The sequence below is a fragment of the Solenopsis invicta genome, chromosome 9 (genome assembly GCF_016802725.1).
Source record: "Solenopsis invicta isolate M01_SB chromosome 9, UNIL_Sinv_3.0, whole genome shotgun sequence".
Taxonomy (NCBI): domain Eukaryota; kingdom Metazoa; phylum Arthropoda; class Insecta; order Hymenoptera; family Formicidae; genus Solenopsis; species Solenopsis invicta.
Window position 1 is genome coordinate 9247707 of NC_052672.1, and position 20395 is coordinate 9268101.

Sequence of the window (20395 nt, forward strand, 5' to 3'; positions counted from 1 at the left end):
ATAAAAAACAGAATCTAGTTTTTGCTATTTCTTATAAAATGTGAATCTTTACGAATCATCTATAAATTTATATTTTGCATTATTATATTTTTCCTGTGATCCGGTCACCGGTAACTATGCATTTGTAGTAAGCATTGGATTCCTAAATCATATTGATAAGTAATCATTAATATATGTTTAATAAAATTAAAATATTGTTATTAAAAGAACATGCCTAAAAAATTCGTGAGAAAAGGAAACATTAAATTTGTTGTACCGTGTTTTGGCAAAACTTGTCCACATTTGTGTTAAGTGGTTTATCATTTTACCATCTTTTGAATCAACTTTAGGTAGGGATATATTTAATTCTTTCATCATAGAAGCGTGAAACAAGAACGTTAGTTCCTCGCTATGAGACGCACCTATAAAATGTTTTTATTTAATCGATTATTAAGTCATTGATTAAATTAATAAATAAAAATTTTTTAGTTATTTAAAAAAACAATTTATTTTTTAAACTATAATAAATAATTATAAAACGGAACTATCTTTATTTAAATCAAATATTTAGAAACATTTTGAATTATTTTATATTACCGTTATGATACTAATGTATTTGTATATCTAAAATTAATAAGTTTTTACATCTTTAGAAAGTTTTAATTTGATTAGTGGTAATACCTGGAAACTTAATACTAAACAGTTTCTTCATAAGAGAATTTTCAGCCTTGTATTTTTTTTGTTTTATTTTATATATATATATATATATATATATATATATATTTGGCTTTACTGAACTAATTTGGCTTTAAAAAATTTGACCTTTCACCTTTAAGGTAAATCGGGGGAAGATGTCTTATGCCTTTCTTCAGACATAATTTCACGTTATGAAATTAAACGACGAATAATTAATATAATATTTTTGAGACTTTTATTTATTCGTACTAATAATACAATTAAAATTTCGACATTCTAGATATTTGAGCAAAAAAATTAGGTAAATACTTTAAAACTGACATTGGGCCCAACATATATGGGTAAAATGCCACCTCCTATGAAGGAAGATGTTACAACTATTTAAATAGTATGACATAATAGAAGCATGTTTATCTAGACTAGATAATCAAGTTTAAATCACAAACACACAAAAATAAGTTACAAAATATAAATGAGCAATTAAGGTATCAAGTTCTAGCATTTTCATACTTTTATAAGGTTAAACAGCATTTCACAGATTTAAAATGTTTAGAATTATATTAATTTTTATTTTTTAAACTATTTTAATGAAGGTGTCAAGCTCGAACACTTATGATTTGTATAAACTATATTTTACCCCTATGTTAAGAGAAGATATCACTGCAGCTTGTACACATATAACGATTTCACAAAATATTATCTATAACAACCAAGAAACATGACTATGAAACAGTTATCTGATTTTAAAGTAACCATTGAACCAAAGAATATAGTTATTGAACCAAAGAATATAGTTCTTAAATATTAAAATGAGTTTATTTCATGACTTATTTTTCTGTATTTTTACAAATTTTTACTGATTCGCCACGATCTCACTCAAGCTTTGCTATCCATCGCTACCGTATCTTTTATTTGACGATAAGAATCAACGCTATTCTCACTTTGCACTAACATGAGAAATCAACGGCTGTTTCAACTCCTACCGTACACGTACGAGTACCCTGACTTCAAAATTTGAAGTGCCACACCGGTTACTCCGATTTCGCCGATAGGCAACAATTAGCGCTCCCTTCGCCCATTTACTCCGAAATTGTACTCCTCGAGCCATGACAATAAATTAATACAACCGTGTCTTAATATCCTCTAATATTATCAGGCGTCTACATATTTTAGTTAGTTGAAATACACTCATATATGTTCAACTGAACTCATTCTGATTTCTTTCAAAAGAATTTTCTTTTCCAAATATCACTAGATTTTCCGTCTTAAATATAATATAGTCACCAGAAGAATAAACGATATCCATGTTAAACTCGTAAAGATGCCACTTAAAACTTCCCACTTAAATATAGAAGAACCTTTGTAAATGAGTCCTCTCATGGATACGAAGGGCAAACTAATTGGCATAGCGTACATAAACCAGCAAAGATATTTTTGCACTCCCTCCAACGGCCACATAGTTCCTACGATTTTAAATTAATTAATTATGTTTATAAATAAATTATGTAGAAGAGAAGATGATAATATGGTAATAACCTATTTTCATTTTATTGAATAACTTGGTTTATAATCAATATTTTATATTGAAACTGGAACGATTATTTTAACTTAAATTCTAGGCTTAAAGTAATAAAATATATTTATTACTTAAGATGTGATTTATAAAAATGTGATGCACTGCATAATCGGTGGAAGAAAGAAAGTGGTGGTAATATGGCTAACCCAAAATTAGTTTTTAAAAAATTATTTTAGTTTAAAAAAAACACAAAATACTTTGTTACAAAATTATATACTTTTCTATTGTTTAGAATTTTCCTGCCTTCAAAGATTTTAAAGATATCATAAAAAATATCATTTTATCTCTGTTTAATATTAAACAACAAACATAAAATGATATCTCAATGTTTCTGAACATTACTCTTTAGAGTAACAATGGATTTATCGAAGAAATATTTTGATATAATAAATATTTTAATTAAAAAATCATATTAACAAAATTCCATGTTATTGTTTAACTCTGCGTAACTCGAAGTGTGTACAGTCGAATAAATAGTTAAATAACAAATAATACTCAAGTGTACTCACATTTGTGTGATAATACGCTCAAGTTTGATGACATTGAGGAAGTATATGTAATTAAGTGCTAAAATGTACCTTGAAAAAGTTTAGAAATGTTTAAAAGTAAAAATGCTTTATAACAACTGTTATAAGTGATTGTGTATTGGATATTAATACCATTCTAAAAAAGCGGCGGGCTATGAATTGAATCATTCCATAAACAATTGTTAGAATTTATCACTTAATAACGGAGATAATGGGGGTCATAATGTCCACAGTAGTCATAATACCCTATTCTCCTCTACATATAATGATAACTTGGTTAACGTGACACAATCTTTAGCAAGATGTAATTAATGTTAATTTTCACTAATATTTGTCAAAACTCTTTATGTTGCTATTATATTATTAATGCAACGTATCACTACGTACGTGTGTGATAAAGAAATTTAAATTCACAGAAATAATAAATTTAATAATCCATACGATTTGTTATTATTTAGCAATATTAAATTGAAGTATAATAGCAATTTTCATAAAACAGATAAAATGATGACTTACCGCTAACTATTAGTAGCAGAAGAAAACTTCCAGCCAAAAAGAAATGCGCCACGGCGTGATTTTTGTACCAAACAGAGTTAAATAAACCTAAGGTATTGAAATGAATAATTGATGTAATCTCCTGCAATTTCTAAACTGCTGCTGCGTGCTTTTCTTTATGAATCATGTAGAATACCTACTCACCCAATATCAATCCGCAAAAGCCGCTGAGAAATACGACAAAGAATATGAGGAATATCGATCCATTATAATCCGTACTCAATAGAACAAAGAATATGAGAATTAACAGGATGGTATCGATAAGTGCGTTTAAACTCTGGTAAAGAATGTGAGATAGCAAGATTTCTTCTGTCCTGACTCCTAATGCATATTTACATTCGTATTATTACAATAAAAATAAAAAGATAAAAAATAGTTGTAAAATTAATTTAGATTAGAGTCATTTAGATTAATTTAGATTAGAGTAATTTTAGATTAGAGTCTAAATTACCTTGGACTGCACTTCTGTTCCAGAGTCCGTCCGACCGATCTGCGATTATCAGGTCGGTAGAGTTTGTGACACTCAAATAGAAGATAAATCTGCAGAAGGAAAAGTAGTTTAGAAAGAGCAATTGATTTTATTTGTTATCTCGGCCTAATTTTTGCTTACGCTAATATGGCTGACGGTATCGCGAAATCTTTATAATTGTAGTCACTTTTACCATAAATAGGATCTTCAAACTGAAAATGGATTGGAATTTTATATTCTTATTTTAGTTCTGCACAATAGAGATGTATAAATTATAATATAAAATAATAGTAATAATAATATATACTTTAATGGGTAGATCAACCAATTTTATCGAATATTTGCAATCTCTCATAATATCCTGAAGAACTTCCATAAAACGCTTGGATAGCTTTCTCTGTATAAAAAGCCCAGTTTGTGTATCTGCAACAAAAAAACATTTTAAATTTGAAAATATAGTTTAAATAGATTTTTTCTACGCGCGCGCGCACACACAAATTCGTTATGAGATAAATGTTCTGTAGATATAAATAACGTACCACTCATATCGAGGTTAATTGTAATTTCACTGGCGTTAAGATCGGAATCACTCGTGTAAAATTGATATTGTATTCGGTTTTGCAGACCTTTGGAAAAGTTTTGATTAAAGTGCATTATACCACAGAGTTTTCCATTTTGTACATCACGTTTCGCTTCAGATGAGTCGTGATAATATTCCTGAAAGCAAAGTATTGATAAGAATCATTTAGATTTAATTATTATTCTTATTCTTTCTTAAACCTAGAGTTCTACTATGGGTAAATTTTCACTCGGATGCTAATTCAAGTTTAGTACAGCTTTGATTAAAATTTTGATATCTTAAAATAATAATATTTTGTTTATTAAAATAGAATCAGTTGTCCTAACATCTTACAACCTGAAAATAAACGAAAAGTATAAAAAACTTAATTTTGTGAATGAATATTCACCCAGAATAATGTAAAAAAGCATGAATAGCACACTCTAGTGTTAATTTATATTACAAAACAAAACTTCTTAGTTTTTTTTTTAGGAATAAATTTAGGAATAAATCCGTGGGAGAAACATTAAAAAACAAAAATTTATTTTAATCATATACATATCGACTATGTTAATCTTTAAGTCACCTTTATCGCGATAGAATCATTAAAATGATACAGAAATCTGCAGCTGAGATTATTAAAGATGCAGATGCTTTTGTTGTTCCAAACATTGCCAATATTGCTGCCTAAATCACAATTGTCAGCTTCTTCGTTGATTAAACCAATTTTGATACCCTTCAGATCTCCGCCAACAGCAAAAGAAAATGCGATGGATAGAATTAGCAAGAAGAAATAGTGGAAAATGAGGCCTCTGGAAGAACATATTATTTACAACAAATTAAATATAAGATAGGCAGAGACGGTCATAGCAAGATCTTTATGATGAAATAATGTTTCAAATGTTTTTATTTATTTCAAGCTGCGTGCAATTACTTTCGGTTTCAAACACAGCTCTTGAAAATAAAACATAATTAAATTGAAAATCAACTTATTAATACTACTAATTTGCATTTCTAAAATTTTCTTACACCGAAAAAAGTAAAAAAACTTTTTTGTTGCGAAAAAATTGCCATGTCCATGGTTTGAACCTGGTTCCGCCAACTCTCCGAAAACGGTTTAACCAGTTCGATCATCGAGGCACTCGATAATATTTTTTACAATGATTGTTATTCAAAGAATGTCTTTAAAGACTGACGTGTAAAGCCGTATAGATTCAAGATTGCAAATTATATACTCGTTGTTGCCTTATATTTAATTTGTTGTACACAATTCGCGATCTTGAATCAATATGTATATTATTTATTATTATTATGAAATATGCAGCGATTAATATTGCAATTTGTGAATTTTTTGAAATATAATATCTTGTTCATATAATTCAATGAGGTAAAGTGAAGAGAACGGCAAAATTTGAAATTGAAATAATTGAGATTTTGTGAAAATGTGTCTTGTGCAGAGAAATTAATAACTAATAAATACTTACGAGTAATTACGGATACATTCGATGTGATTCTTTGCTATTAAAGCTTTGAACCTTTTCAATTTCGAAACTTGACTTCCCGAAATTGCTTTGTTCTCGGAGATTCCTTTAACAATTCAATATATTTGTGTTATAAAATAATACATAATTTTAAAAAGCAATAAAAATAGCATATATTATTTCCATATATACTTTTGTTGGTTCATATTTATCATGAGACAATACATTGCTACTGGTAGCCTCCGGCAATCTTCGATATCTTTCATTTAAGGTAATCTCTTTATCCTCTTTATCCTCTTTATCCTGTGTAACGGATAGTACCTCGAAAGCTTTCTCTAAGGATGAGTATTGTCGCCGTAATTCATTCGGTGCCGATTCCGTTAGCAACTTACCTTTTCTCATCAAACCGATCTGCGGATCATTGAAGTTACACAATTTTTACTTATCACGACTGAATTTTTGTTACTAGGAAAAAAATTATTTTTTAACGTTCAAGATGTTTTATTGCAGTTTCTTTATACGGATATTTAGAAATTTTCAGGATTAATTTAAACAAATTTAACCAAGACTTACTTTATTTGCGTCTTTAGTCTCTTCGATATAATGAGTTGTAATCAACACAGTGACGCCTTCCTCCTTCGTGAGCTTCATCATATAAGTCCAAATACTGTAAAGAAAATGTGTATCCAACATTTTGATTTATTACTCTTTCTGCTTATCGCGTCTAAAAAAAAAAAAAAAAAAAATTTACTCACCTCTCCCTTAAAAGTGGATCTAAACCCACAGTGGGTTCGTCCAAAATTAAAAGCTCGGGATTGTGGATCACCGCGCAGGCAAAGGAAAGTCTTCTTTGTTCGCCTCCACTCATATTCTTCACTAAGCGATCTAACGGAGGTAACTTAAGAAACTCCGAGAAAAAAGTCTGTTTTGCTCCTTAAAATAAAATGAAAAAGTTGTAAAATGTTGAAACTTGATGAAATATCTTGCGAACGAATAATTCGAAATACAAACCGTTTGAAATACATTTTCTTGAAAGTATTTTATAAAGGACAGCAGTTGTTATTACTTATTTTGCCATGTTACCCTTATCAATCGCAAAGTCGTAACTGAAAATTGTAAAATGTATACTTTAATTTAATTCTATTGATGTTATTAAATTTCAATAAAATATGTTCAATATTCAATAATTCAAGTAATAATTCTATTTCATCAATTTCACGCATTCAGTACGAAAACCTTCGAATCGGGCATTTGATCAACAATAGTCTCGTTAATCCTATAAACATTTCTTTTTTTATCCAATTTACGGACGAGAGAAAGTCAGCGATTGATTCCTCTAAAATATTTGTCAGTCCGATAAGGTCTCTCATCCGTTCATATTAATAGATACTTGAGAGAACAACAGAGAGGCGCCACAGCGCCAATAAACGAGTTTCTCGCGAATAATCATTTTCCCCCGACTCGCTGTCGTCCAACGTTCGATTCGTTTTTGGCTCGATTCGCTCATGAGGCGCTACATCAAAGAGAATTCGTGCGCGATATAGATATGTACGCTAAGTGTGTACCCAGCTTTACGCGACACAATTCGCGAATAAATTGAAACTACTCAGTATACACGCGACATACTACAACGACTATTAATATATACTCTTTTGATACTCTACCGATTTCCTCATCTTCTAGCCCGTTGATCCTGCCGAAGTAATAGAAGGCATCGCTTATGGAGAATTCTCCTGCCAAAGAGATATCTTGCGGCATATAACCCACTCGAGGCCCAGGGACGCAGGAGCCCTTGCTGCCTGGAGTTTCCCCCAAGACCCATACTTCTCCGCTGTTAAAATATTGAAGTCCGACGATGCAAGAGAACAGGGTGGTTTTGCCGCATCCACTGGATCCCAATAGTCCGTATCTGGATTAAGAAAAGATTTCGCTTACGTACTTCATCTTATTTTAGATGACGTTCTAACGAACAGACGGCGCATAAAATCGCGAAAATTTTCTTTAATCTGACTATAAACGATTCTATAATCGTTCTCCAGTATATGGACTCTTTTAAAATCCCGACTTATCTGTTCATCTATCTACTCACGTTCGCACTTTACCGAATAATAATGGCATTTATAGTTTCCTTCGTGATATTCTAAATGGACTTGAAACGAATGGCAAACACGATCTGTTAATAAAGTGCTGGTCACAATCTCATTGCTTCGATTATTAAATCATTAACTTTTTACTGCGCCTTCAGATTTATGCGTATGTGTCTAACGTTGCACAACGTTAAATACATACCTGACTTATTTTTATTTTCTCATCGAAATCTTAATTTTAATAAATTAAACGAGTATTTGCCTAGGTAAGCGTTATAATTATAATAGAAATATAATCAAATTCTTTAGAAATTAACCTAGATAGCATACAGAATTCAAAACGAATTCAGATTTATCATCAATGAAGAGCTCATTTTTCTAACTTTTCAGAAGAAGAGTTCTTTTTGCGTCTTAAAATAAACTCAGAATTGATGACATAAACCTGAATTTTTTAAATTCTTTTTGAATTCCCTGCGCTAATGGATTACAACACTATTAAATACAAATCTTTAATGAGATTAGAATGATTCTGATAGTTTCCGAAAGATTTTCTTATCAGACTATTTGTTAAAAAATTATACGATTATCCTGTAATAAATATACGACAGTGTATTTTGCAAGCGGAGGTAGTTTAAGCAATTGATGAAGATACGCGGAAAAATCTACGACAATGCAGTTTCAAGCAATTTCCAATATATTGAAGAGTGAAAAAATTAGTATCAGGTTATAAAAAATACGCTGTGTAAGAAATTTAAGATTGTTATAAGGTCTCTATGTATTTCAAGAAAACGAGTAGAATAACTTCGAAAACAGTAGAGCGTCAGTGGTTTAGCAATGAGAGTGGTGTGTGTGAAGCTGGCACATCATTTGGTGGAAAATCACTAAACATTGACAGTTCTGGGTTTATTTTCAATAGTTCTACAGTTCCTGATAGATAAAACAAATAGTTCTGGCCTTTAAAGCGAAAAAAACGCATAGGACAAAGTGAGGTGCCAGGTTCACGCAGCACCTCAGTTTGTCCTGCGTCATTTTCCAGACCGAATTCTTGTAGGATTTTAAAAGATCTATAGTTCTAGATGAGTTCTAGAAAGAGTTCCAGAGTTTAACATAGTTTATTTATTTTTTTTTTTTAAATTATTATAAAATATTTATGTTATAATATTATATTTTCCGTGTACGAAAAAATATTTTTCCTACAGTTCTCAACATATTAAAGAGCGTTCCAAAGAGTTCCGGGCGATTCGGATATTAGTTAATTAACAAAAAATTAATAACTCCCGAAAAAGTCGATTATCCGCACATATAGGTGAGGTGCTGGACTTTTTCGAAGAGTTCTGTGTACGAAAAAATATTTTTCCTACAGTTCTCAACATATTAAAGAGCGTTCCAAAGAGTTCCGGGCGATTCGGATATTAGTTAATTAACAAAAAATTAATAACTCCCGAAAAAGTCGATTATCCGCACATATAGGTGAGGTGCTGGACTTTTTCGAAGAGTTCTGTGTACGAAAAAATACTTTTCCTACAGTTCTCAGCATATTAAAGCGCGTTCCCAAGAGTTCCGGGCGATTCCGATATTAGTTAATTAACAAAAAATTAATAACTCCCGAAAAAGCCGATTTTCCGCACATATAGGTGAGGTGCTGGACTTTTTCGAAGAGTTCTGTGTACGAAAAAATATTTTTCCTACAGTTCTCAACATATTAAAGAGCGTTCCAAAGAGTTCCGGGCGATTCGGATATTAGTTAATTAACAAAAAATTAATAACTCCCGAAAAAGTCGATTATCCGCACATATAGGTGAGGTGCTGGACTTTTTCGAAGAGTTCTGTGTACGAAAAAATACTTTTCCTACAGTTCTCAACATATTAAAGCGCGTTCCAAAGAGTTCCGGGCGATTCGGATATTAGTTAATTAACAAAAAATTAATAACTCCCGAAAAAGTCGATTATCCGCACATATAGGTGAGGTGCTGGACTTTTTCGAAGAGTTCTGTGTACGAAAAAATATTTTTCCTACAGTTCTCAACATATTAAAGCGCGTTCCAAAGAGTTCCGGGCGATTCCGATATTAGTTAATTAACAAAAAATTAATAACTCCCGAAAAAGCCGATTTTCCGCACACATAGGTGAGGTGCTGGACTTTTTCGAAGAGTTCTGTGTACGAAAAAATATTTTTCCTACAGTTCTCAACATATTAAAGCGCTTTCCGAAGAGTTCCGGGCGATTCCGATATTAATTAATTAACAAAAAATTAATAACTCCCGAAAAAGCCGATTTTCCGCACATATAGGTGAGGTGCTGGACTTTTTCGAAGAGTTCTGTGTACGAAAAAATATTTTTCCTACAATTCTCAACATATTAAAGCGCTTTCCGAAGAGTTTCGGGCGATTCCGATATTAGTTAATTAACAAAAAATTAATAACTCCCGAAAAAGCCGATTTTCCGCACATATAGGTGAGGTGCTGGACTTTTTCGAAGAGTTCTGTGTACGAAAAAATATTTTTCCTACAGTTCTCAACATTTTAAAGCGCGTTCCGAAGAGTTCCGGGCGATTCCGATATTAGTTAATTAACAAAAAATTAATAACTCCCGAAAAAGTCGATTTTCCGCACGTATAGGTGAGGTGCTGGACTTTTTCGAAGAGTTCCGTGTACAAAAAAATATTTTTCCTATAGTTGTCAACATATTAAAGCGCGTTCCAAAGAATTCCGGGCGATTCCCATATTAGTTAATTAACAAAAAATTAATAACTCCCGAAAAAGCCGATTTTCCGCACATATAGGTGAGGTGCTGGACTTTTTCGAAGAGTTCTGTGTACGAAAAAATATTTTTCCTACAGTTCTCAACATATTAAAGCGCGTTCCCAAGAGTTCCGGGCGATTCCGATATTAGTTAATTAACAAAAAATTAATAACTCCCGAAAAAGCCGATTTTCCGCAAATATAGGTGAGGTGCTGGACTTTTTCGAAGAGTTCTGTGTACGAAAAAATACTTTTCCTACAGTTCTCAACATATTAAAGCGCGTTCCAAAGAGTTCCGGGCGATTCGGATATTAGTTAATTAACAAAAAATTAATAACTCCCGAAAAAGCCGATTTTCCGCACATATAGGTGAGGTGCTGGACTTTTTCGAAGAGTTCTGTGTACGAAAAAATATTTTTCCTACAGTTCTCAACATTTTAAAGCGCGTTCCGAAGAGTTCCGGGCGATTCCGATATTAGTTAATTAACAAAAAATTAATAACTCCCGAAAAAGTCGATTTTCCGCACGTTTAGGTGAGGTGCTGGACTTTTTCGAAGAATTCCGTGTACAAAAAAATATTTTTCCTATAGTTGTCAACATATTAAAGCGCGTTCCAAAGAATTCCGGGCGATTCCCATATTAGTTAATTAACAAAAAATTAATAACTCCCGAAAAAGCCGATTTTCCGCACATATAGGTGAGGTGCTGGACTTTTTCGAAGAGTTCTGTGTACGAAAAAATATTTTTCCTACAGTTCTCAACATATTAAAGCGCGTTCCGAAGAGTTCCGGGCGATTCTATAATTTATTAGTTAATAATTATTTATAACCTAATTGCACGTCTGTCCTCTGTGTATTTGACATATTGTTTTATAAGAATTAATTGAATAAAGAAGTTAAATTATTATAGTATCCAATGAGTAAGTTTTTTGATATTCATGCTGTAATTAATTTCTTCTGGATATGTTTATACATGTTTTTACATTTAATGAGTTTTCACTTCCTACGGAACTTATCGTAATAGATTTTATACCTGGTTAGTCATAATACAATTCTCCATATGCGAATAGATGTCTCAAAGTTTATTTCTAGTGTTCTTTTTAATAAATCTGTTCTTCCTTTCCTGACCTTCGTGGTTTAAATTCTCACTTTTGAAGTGAAAACTCTTATTACTTTCATAGATATCAGTTATTATGAATCTTGTTGTGGTTATCATATTCTTTGTATTTACCTGTATGGAAATTTTTGTATATTACTATGTTTCTAATCATAAAATGTTGAATCGATTACCTTCCTTTTATTGCTAAAGCTCTTAATTAGAATTATCACTCATAGATGTCAAGAGTACAAAGTGTTGTGAAATGTGAAGTATAAATGATAGTAAAAACTGTAAAATGTAATGTTTAAACAAACCATTGTGTATGCTAAAATTATGTTGATTTATTGAACATTACATTTCAAAGAGTTTTCAATATCATTTATACTTAACATTTCACATCGCTTTTTGCACTTGACATATACGAGGTGTGTTCAAAAAGTATCGCGAATTTTGAATTTTCGCGGGTTACGTATATTCGAATTTCGATCTTTTTGTGGCGTTATGTTGGTACTCATGTCTCTCACTTATGCCGACAAGCTCGGCCATTTTGAATGTTCACTTAATTGTTGACAGCTGCTTTGCTTGCACGTGTTTTGGATCGTCTTCGATTTTTACCTATTCAAAAAAATGGATCAAAGAACCTGTATCAAATTTTGTGTGAAAAACGAAATTAAGTGCGCGGATGCATTCCGAATGTTGACTGTGGCATACGGAGAAGCTACCTTGGACCGAAGCAACGTTTATCGGTGGTACAAAATGTTCTCAGAAGGCCGAGAAGATGTGAACGACGAAGAGCGTGCCGGACGCCCGAGCACTTCAACAACAGACGAAAAAATTAATGAAGTGGAGAAAATGGTATTGGCCAATCGTCGAATCACCGTTAAAGAAGTTGCTGAGGACCTAAACATATCGATTGGCTCGTGCCATTCGATTTTTATCAATGATTTGGGCATGAGACGGGTCGCCGCGAAATTCGTACCAAAATTGCTCAATTGCGACCAAAAACAGCATCGCATGAACATTGCTAATGAGATGTTGGACTCTGTCCGCGACGACCCAAATTTGCTCCAGAGGGTCATAACTGGTGACGAATCGTGGGTTTATGGTTATGACGTGGAAACCAAAGCTCAATCATCTCAATGGAAGCTGCCGCACGAACCAAGACCGAAAAAAGCGCGCCAAGTTCGGTCGAATGTGAAAGTTTTGCTGACAGTTTTCTTCGATTGCAGGGGCGTGGTGCATCATGAGTTCTTGCCACAGGGTAGAACGGTCAATAAGGAATATTACCTGCAAGTTATGCGCAGTTTGCGCGAAGCAATCCGCCAGAAACGCCCGGATTTGTGGAAGAACAAAAATTGGCTTTTGCACCACGATAACGCCCCTGCTCACACATCGTTGCTTGTGCGCGACTTTTTGGCCAAAAACAACACACTAATGATGCCGCAGCCACCGTATTCCCCAGATCTGGCCCCCTGTGACTTTTTCTTGTTCCCTAAACTGAAGAGGCCCATGAAAGGACGACGTTACGCTACGCTTGACGAGATAAAGACGGCATCGAAGGAGGAGCTGAACAAGATAAAAAAAAATGATTTTTTGAAGTGCTTCGAAGATTGGAAAAACCGTTGGCACAAGTGTATAATATCTCATGGGGATTACTTTGAAGGGGACAAAATAGATATTCATGAATAAATAAATAATTTTTGAAAAAACACAAAATTCGCGGTACTTTTTGAACACACCTCGTATACGTAACCCGCGAAAATTCAAAATTCGCGATACTTTTTGAACACACCTCGTATATCGGCTGCTCAATAGCGCTGAACGGCTGCTCACTAGCGCTGTATATATATATCGGCGGCTCATTAGCGCTGAATTTTGATATATTGGCTATTATTAGCGCTAAAATTTGATATTTAGACTGTCATTAGCGCTGTAGAAAATTAAAAATGTATGATCAAAGCAAATTAATACAAATATTAAAAATGTCAGAATTCAAATGTATTTATCCAAACGGAAAATGCTTACCGCCAGCAAATCCCATATACTTAAAAATTAGCGAAAAAATGAAAAAATTGGACTCTTTTATAACTCCAAAGCACGTATATACTATAATGAACGAGAATAGACGTGGTATAGCTTCTGAAGTATTAAAAGAGTATGGTATAGATACCAATAATATTAACAATTCCCTCAATGAGTCAGAAATAAGTTCCTTTCAGTGTTCTTTTGAAAGTGATGAGAAAAAATGCTCCTTTGAGAGTGATACAATTTTTAGACTCATAATTTCTGAAAAAAATTGGGACAATGTTAAACCTATAGCGAGACAATATTCCAATCGCCGATACTTAATATTAAAACCTGGCGAATGGTCAAATATATTTGCTGCAAAAATATGGGAGCAAACAAAAATTCCTTGTGCATTTACGTTTAAAAAGGCAGCAGTGTTTCCAAGTCATAATGCCAACTGTTTCGTACGATTTTACGCAATTTGTAAGGAATATAAAGCGAAATTAACAGGCAAAATGATGAAGAAACCAAATGATGGACAAAATGCAATATTTGACTGTACCTTGATTAATTTTGACAATCAAATTAATCATATTAAAAAAAGGCAACTAAAAGGTTCTCTTCGACAGAAAGTAGCTGGCCATTTAATAGATGCGAAGAAACAAGCTACGATTTGGCGTAGTGAAGAAGCAAACAAAATCATGGAATTTGGTGACAAAAGTCCACCAATTTTATTTTCGGCACACGTCTTACGTAAAGCCAAGCAAAATGAATTGGATAATCGGTTAGGAATCAGTGATTGTGATCCAATTCGAAATTTGCAAATATACAAATATGTTACAAGGCCCGGATCAATACACGGAATAGGCTTAGATCCATTTTATGTAATGTATTGGTCTACAGAACAATTAACAATGTATAAAATAATTAATCGTTCAAGAAATGCATATTTTACTATGGATGCTACAGGTAGCATAGCAAAAAAATTACCAATACCTGATGGAACAAAATCTTCTCATTTGTTCTTGTATCAATGCGTAATTGTTCCGGAAGGTAAACGTGGGATCCCAGTTTTTCAAATGATCTCCACGAAGCAAGATGCAGCTCTTTTAACATATTTTTTACTCGAAATTCGAAGAGCGGGTGCTGCAGTACCATCCGTAACGGTAACGGATTTTAGTCGAGCGATATTAGTCGCTTTAGCGCGCGCATTTGCCGATTGTGCGGATCTAAAGCATTATTTAGAACGCTGTTATGACGTCGTCGTAAAAAATAAAGAAACAACTCTACCGGGTTCATATTTAAGACTAGACGTCAGCCACGTCATTAAAATTATTAGCAATTGGGAGTGTTTGCGACACTTACCAAACAAAGTGCGACAATTTTATTTGAGGTGCATTGCTCAAGCATATAAAATGCAATCTATGGAAGAATTAACTTCTTTTCTGACGTCTATATTAGCTGTAGCTTTAAGTGAAGATGTTGGCCATGCCGATGGCACTTCAGTTCCAGCTGAAACATGTTTACAATTTGCCAATAATTGTATTAAAGGTGTGCATCTTGATGATTACAATGCTACAGATATAGTACCATTAGATGACATCACAAATTCCAATGAAACTCCATTGTCTTGGCAGGAATGGAGTAATAGCTTATATGCGAAAGCAAACGAGTTAGCAACACAATCAAAAGATGGAACTATAGTAAACGCATTTTACAATCCTGCAGCTGCAATGAAAATAAAAATTTTAATTCAAAATTTACTGTTGTGGACAGGTGTAATGCGTCCTTATTTTAAAACTGGCACAGAAGTACCAACATCTTCTTCAGTCGAATCAATTTTCGCTGAATATAAAACGCGACTTTTTAAAGGCTGTTTACCGATGAGAATTGACAAATTTGTTGCTAATTATCTCGATTATCTAGATGGAAGATTGCGATTAGATTACGCAGCAAACGCTTCTTCAAGTGGACCAGATTGCAAATCAAAACAAAATCAAATAAATATACACGAATCCGATCCAAATTTTAAATTAGATGTTGAAATGGAACAGGAATTATTTGAAAATAGTAACTCCTGTCACAATCTAACATCAATTTCTAATACTGAAGTAACAGATAATTCTGCTACAAGTAAAGCAAATTCTACCGACGAATCATACAACTACAGTGTTAAAGTTCATTCAAAATCAAATTCAATATCAGATTCAGCAACCTCAAATGAGACATGTTCACTGAATTTGAAAGAAAATTGGATGGGATTGGCGGAACATCCCAAAAAATCTGGCCACGTTAAAAAGGAAACTTATTTAGACAAATGTCCTGAATGGGACAGCATAGAGTCGCATAACACAGTGTGTATTCCAATAATAAAAAATGGAAGTATATGTCAACCCGTCAAATTAAAAAGAGAAACTATAATGGTGCGCAATACGTGCGCTTTTGACGCTCTCCTCCATTGCACGCTGCACATGATAGGAATGAATTCAGAATATAAACAAATTGTGCAAAACATAAAAGATTGCAATTTCTTGCAATTGGCAATAAAAATTATAAGCAGAGGAAAAATCACAAAGAATGAGTATGTCGAAAGAGCTTCTTTCCTCGCTAGCTTGTCACTGTTCCAACAAGAAAATTATACTAGACGATTCCAATCCTTAGATGCAATGTGCAATGCTGCTCATCTAGCCGAGTATACATACGCATTACTGCCTAGTCTAAAAAGACAAAAAATAGGTCTTTCATGCCACTATACGAATGAAAGAAAGTTTACAGCTATAAGCATTAATGTAAACATACTTTTAACAAAAGGATTGGGGTATATTCAAGATGCAATCAACGACACGTATGATACCAAACAAACATGCCCAAAATGCCAAAATCAATGTAAAATAAGTGAAGAGTACGGGCCGCATGTAATAATAGATACAAGCGTTTTAAGTGATCCAAACTATATAAAAAGTATTGGATTAGAAACGAAACTGTACAATTTAGACGGCATTACCAAAAACGTAACAGTGGGAAATAGAAAATACATTCTACGCGGAATTGTCAATTATATCAATAATGCAGCCCACTATACTGCCATTATATACACGACTACATCGTGGTACGAATATGATGATTTAAAGTCAAAAAGACAACAAGTCTCGCCTCACGACACAATCACGCCACACGTACTATTGTACGCCCAATTATAAACAAATACAAAAACTGGATCGTACGTACACATGAAAAACGTAACGTAATAAAACGATACGTTAAAAAAAAAACGTAATAAGCACATCCCAATCGTAACAAAAAAACCTAAATAAAAAAACCAAATCATTAAAAATATAAATCCGATCAGAAAAAAGTATTAAAAAAAAATAAAATCCAAAGACAAAACAAAAAGGAACCATAATCTCGTCACGTCCACGTCGTTGATTCTGAGAATACGCTAAGAACGAGAAAAGGGCAGCGTGTGATATATCCGAAATTACGACAATAACCAAAATTAAATACCAGTCAAAAATATAAAAAATAACACTAATCGAAAAAACTCCACAAAAATTGATTGTACACAGAAAAACACAAAATATATATTTTATTCAACAAAAATCCTAAAAGTCAACCATCGTCTCACTCATAATTACGTATATTTGTTGGATAGAAATTTTTCTATAAACAATTAATAATATTAGCGCACAGAAATATTCGGAAGAGGTTTCAATACGTTGAGAACTACAAGAAAAATATTTTTTGGAGCATAGAACTGTCGACTTTCGACAAGCGACTTACTTATATTTCGTGTACATCTCTTTTTCGAAGGATTTACTATTTATAAACAATTAATAATGTTAGCAGTCAGAACTCTTCGGAACGCGCTTTAATATGTTGAGAACTGTAGGAAAAATATTTTTTCGTACACAGAACTCTTCGAAAAAGTCCAGCACCTCGCCTATATGTGCGGAAAATCGGCTTTTTCGGGAGTTATTAATTTTTTGTTAATTAACTAATATCGGAATCGCCCGGAACTCTTTGGAACGCGCTTTAATATGTTGAGAACTGTAGGAAAAATATTTTTTCGTACACAGAACTTTTCGAAAAAGTCCAGCACCTCATCTATATGTGCGGAAAATCGGCATTTTCGGGAGTTATTAATTTTTTGTTAATTAACTAATATCGGAATCGCCCGGAACTCTTCGGAACGCGCTTTAATATGTTGAGAACTGTAGGAAAAATATTTTTTTGTACACGAAACTCTATTATATAATATTATAACATAAATATTTTATAATAATTTAAAAAAAATAAATAAATAAACTATGTTAAACGCTGGAACTCTTTCTAGAACTCATCTAGAACTATAGATCTTTTAAAATCCTACAAGAATTCGGTCTGGAAAATGACGCAGGACAAACTGAGGTGCTGCGTGAATCTGGCACCTCACTTTGTCCTATGCGTTTTTTTCGTTTTAAAGGCCAGAACTATTTGTTTTATCTATCAGGAACTGTAGAACTATTGAAAATAAACTCAGAACTGTCAATGTTTAGTGATTTTCCACCAAATGATGTACCAGCTTCACACACACATGAGAGTGTTAGCGGTTGTGTGTAGAACGAAAGATTCCGATTTAAATTCCTTAATTTTTTCGTCGCTTACACACCTGTATACAAATTTTTGTTGTGTTTGAAGAATAATATTAAAAATTGGACAAGTAATCGTAAATATTAATCAATGGTGACTTTATTGCATTGCTTTTTCTGTCTTCGAGATCGCCTTTTTAATGACTTCACTCAGATTCGTTTGTTCACAACTTTACTATTTAAATTAATACAAAGACGACTAATTTTTTGTCGGCTTTGCATTTAAATTCTTTATGATGTATACAAATTTCTCAAAGATGTTGTGAATGTACGATAACATAAATCATGGGATTTTTTTCTTAATAGTGTCATCACTATTGGAATTATCCATGTCGATGTTTATTTCAATGTGTGTCTATAAATTAGCGATTTCAGACAGCTCACGCAACACTAACCGCGCTGAACTCTTATTTGTCTTGTATATTTATTCCGATGCTTGTTAAATCTCGAAAATCATTTATTCAAATTTAACATAGAATTTTGTTACAAAATTATATATTTTTAAATTTCCATCGTTTAGAATTTTCCTGATTTAAAATTTTTCTGCGTTCAAAGACTTTAGAGATATCATAAAAAACATCATTTTATTTCTGTTTAATATTAAACAATAAATATAAAATTATATCTTAATGTTTGTGAATATTAGAGTAACGCTCGATTTATCGAAGAAATATTTCAATATAACTATTTCGTTTAAAAAACTGTATTAACAAAATTTCATGTTATTGTTTAATTCTGCATAATTCAAAATGTGTACAGCCAAATAAAAAATTAAATAACAAAAAAACAGTTGAGCCTACACAAATTCGTGTGATAATACACTCGAGTTTAAAAACATTGAGGAAGTATATGTAATTAAGTGGTAAAATGTACCTTGAAAAAGTTTAGAAATGCTCAAAAGTAAAAATGTCTTATAACAATTAATGATTGTGTATTAGCATATTACCGCCATTAAAAAACAGCGGGTTACTATAATTAAATAATTCCATAAACAATTATTAGAATTCGTCTGTGTATCCTAGCAAAGTTAATTAGAGTAGTAATGATGTCTACAGTAACCATACTACTCTTTTCTCTTATATGTATATAAGTAATAAATTATTATATAATAATGAATCATTGAATAATAAATTATATAATAGTGAATTATTAAATATACGTAAATTTCTTACATAGAACCCCTGGAAACGGTGATATTCAAATTGTTAAGCACCAGTTGCTCTTTCTCATAACGCTTCATGGCGTTCCTTACGACCACCGCCTCTTGTTGCACCATTTGGCGAAATATGGTAAGGAGTGTTCGATCAGCGACTAAACTATAAATAGAACAAAAACTAAGATAAAGATCGCTTAATATATGGCAGGAGTGCGTGGTTTTTTGCAACAAAGGTCAGGGTATCGATCATGTAACTTTTTTCTCCATTAATTTCAATGAAAAAAGATTTTACTTTTCACGTTTCTGTTCTAAGGAAAAACTACATAATCGATATCCAATAGTCTATTTCGTAACTCTTAACGGCAGTTTCATAATCATTAATCGTTATAACGTCTCTGCGCAACTCTTTTACTGTACATTACTATATTTTATTATATATTACCGTATATAGATACGCAATGGTGTTATAATTACGATGACATTACTTTCTTCAAGAAAATAAAGGACAAATTTGAAAATTTTAACGCTTTATTCCTACATATTTCCAAATCATTTTATGGCAATTAGGAATCAATGTGTTTCAAAATTTTCTTATGTATCAAAATAAGGTACTTTGCAGTTTTTTGATAATTTTAAACTGATTCGGCTGTGTTGGAACAATCTCTTGATTTAAATTATGATGTTGAAGCTAGCAGCGGATTCGCAGCAGCAGATTCGTCAAAGCAGAGATTCTGATTCAAAATAAAATACATAAGAAACTTTGACATATAAAGGCAAACTAGCAAGTAACTGCACAAAATACATTTATACGCTTCTAAATAGATCAGACTATCCAG

The 20395-nt window shown here is 32.5% G+C and overlaps 1 protein-coding gene across 1 annotated transcript; it reads right to left on the reverse strand.

Moving 5' to 3' along the window:
- Positions 1–896: 896 nt before the first annotated feature.
- On the reverse strand, positions 897–20043 carry LOC113004444 (ABC transporter G family member 20-like). The gene is made up of 14 exons (XM_039453392.1): positions 19576–20043; positions 7507–7751; positions 6598–6775; positions 6416–6509; positions 6033–6253; positions 5846–5947; positions 4948–5173; positions 4342–4519; positions 4110–4225; positions 3944–4014; positions 3785–3873; positions 3478–3654; positions 3295–3381; positions 897–2138 (listed from the first exon to the last, which is right to left on the reverse strand). The coding sequence occupies exons 1-14, from the start codon at positions 19677–19679 to the stop codon at positions 1927–1929; spliced, it is 2100 nt and encodes a 699-aa protein (XP_039309326.1). The 5' UTR covers positions 19680–20043; the 3' UTR covers positions 897–1926.
- Between the last annotated feature and the right edge of the window lie 352 nt (positions 20044–20395).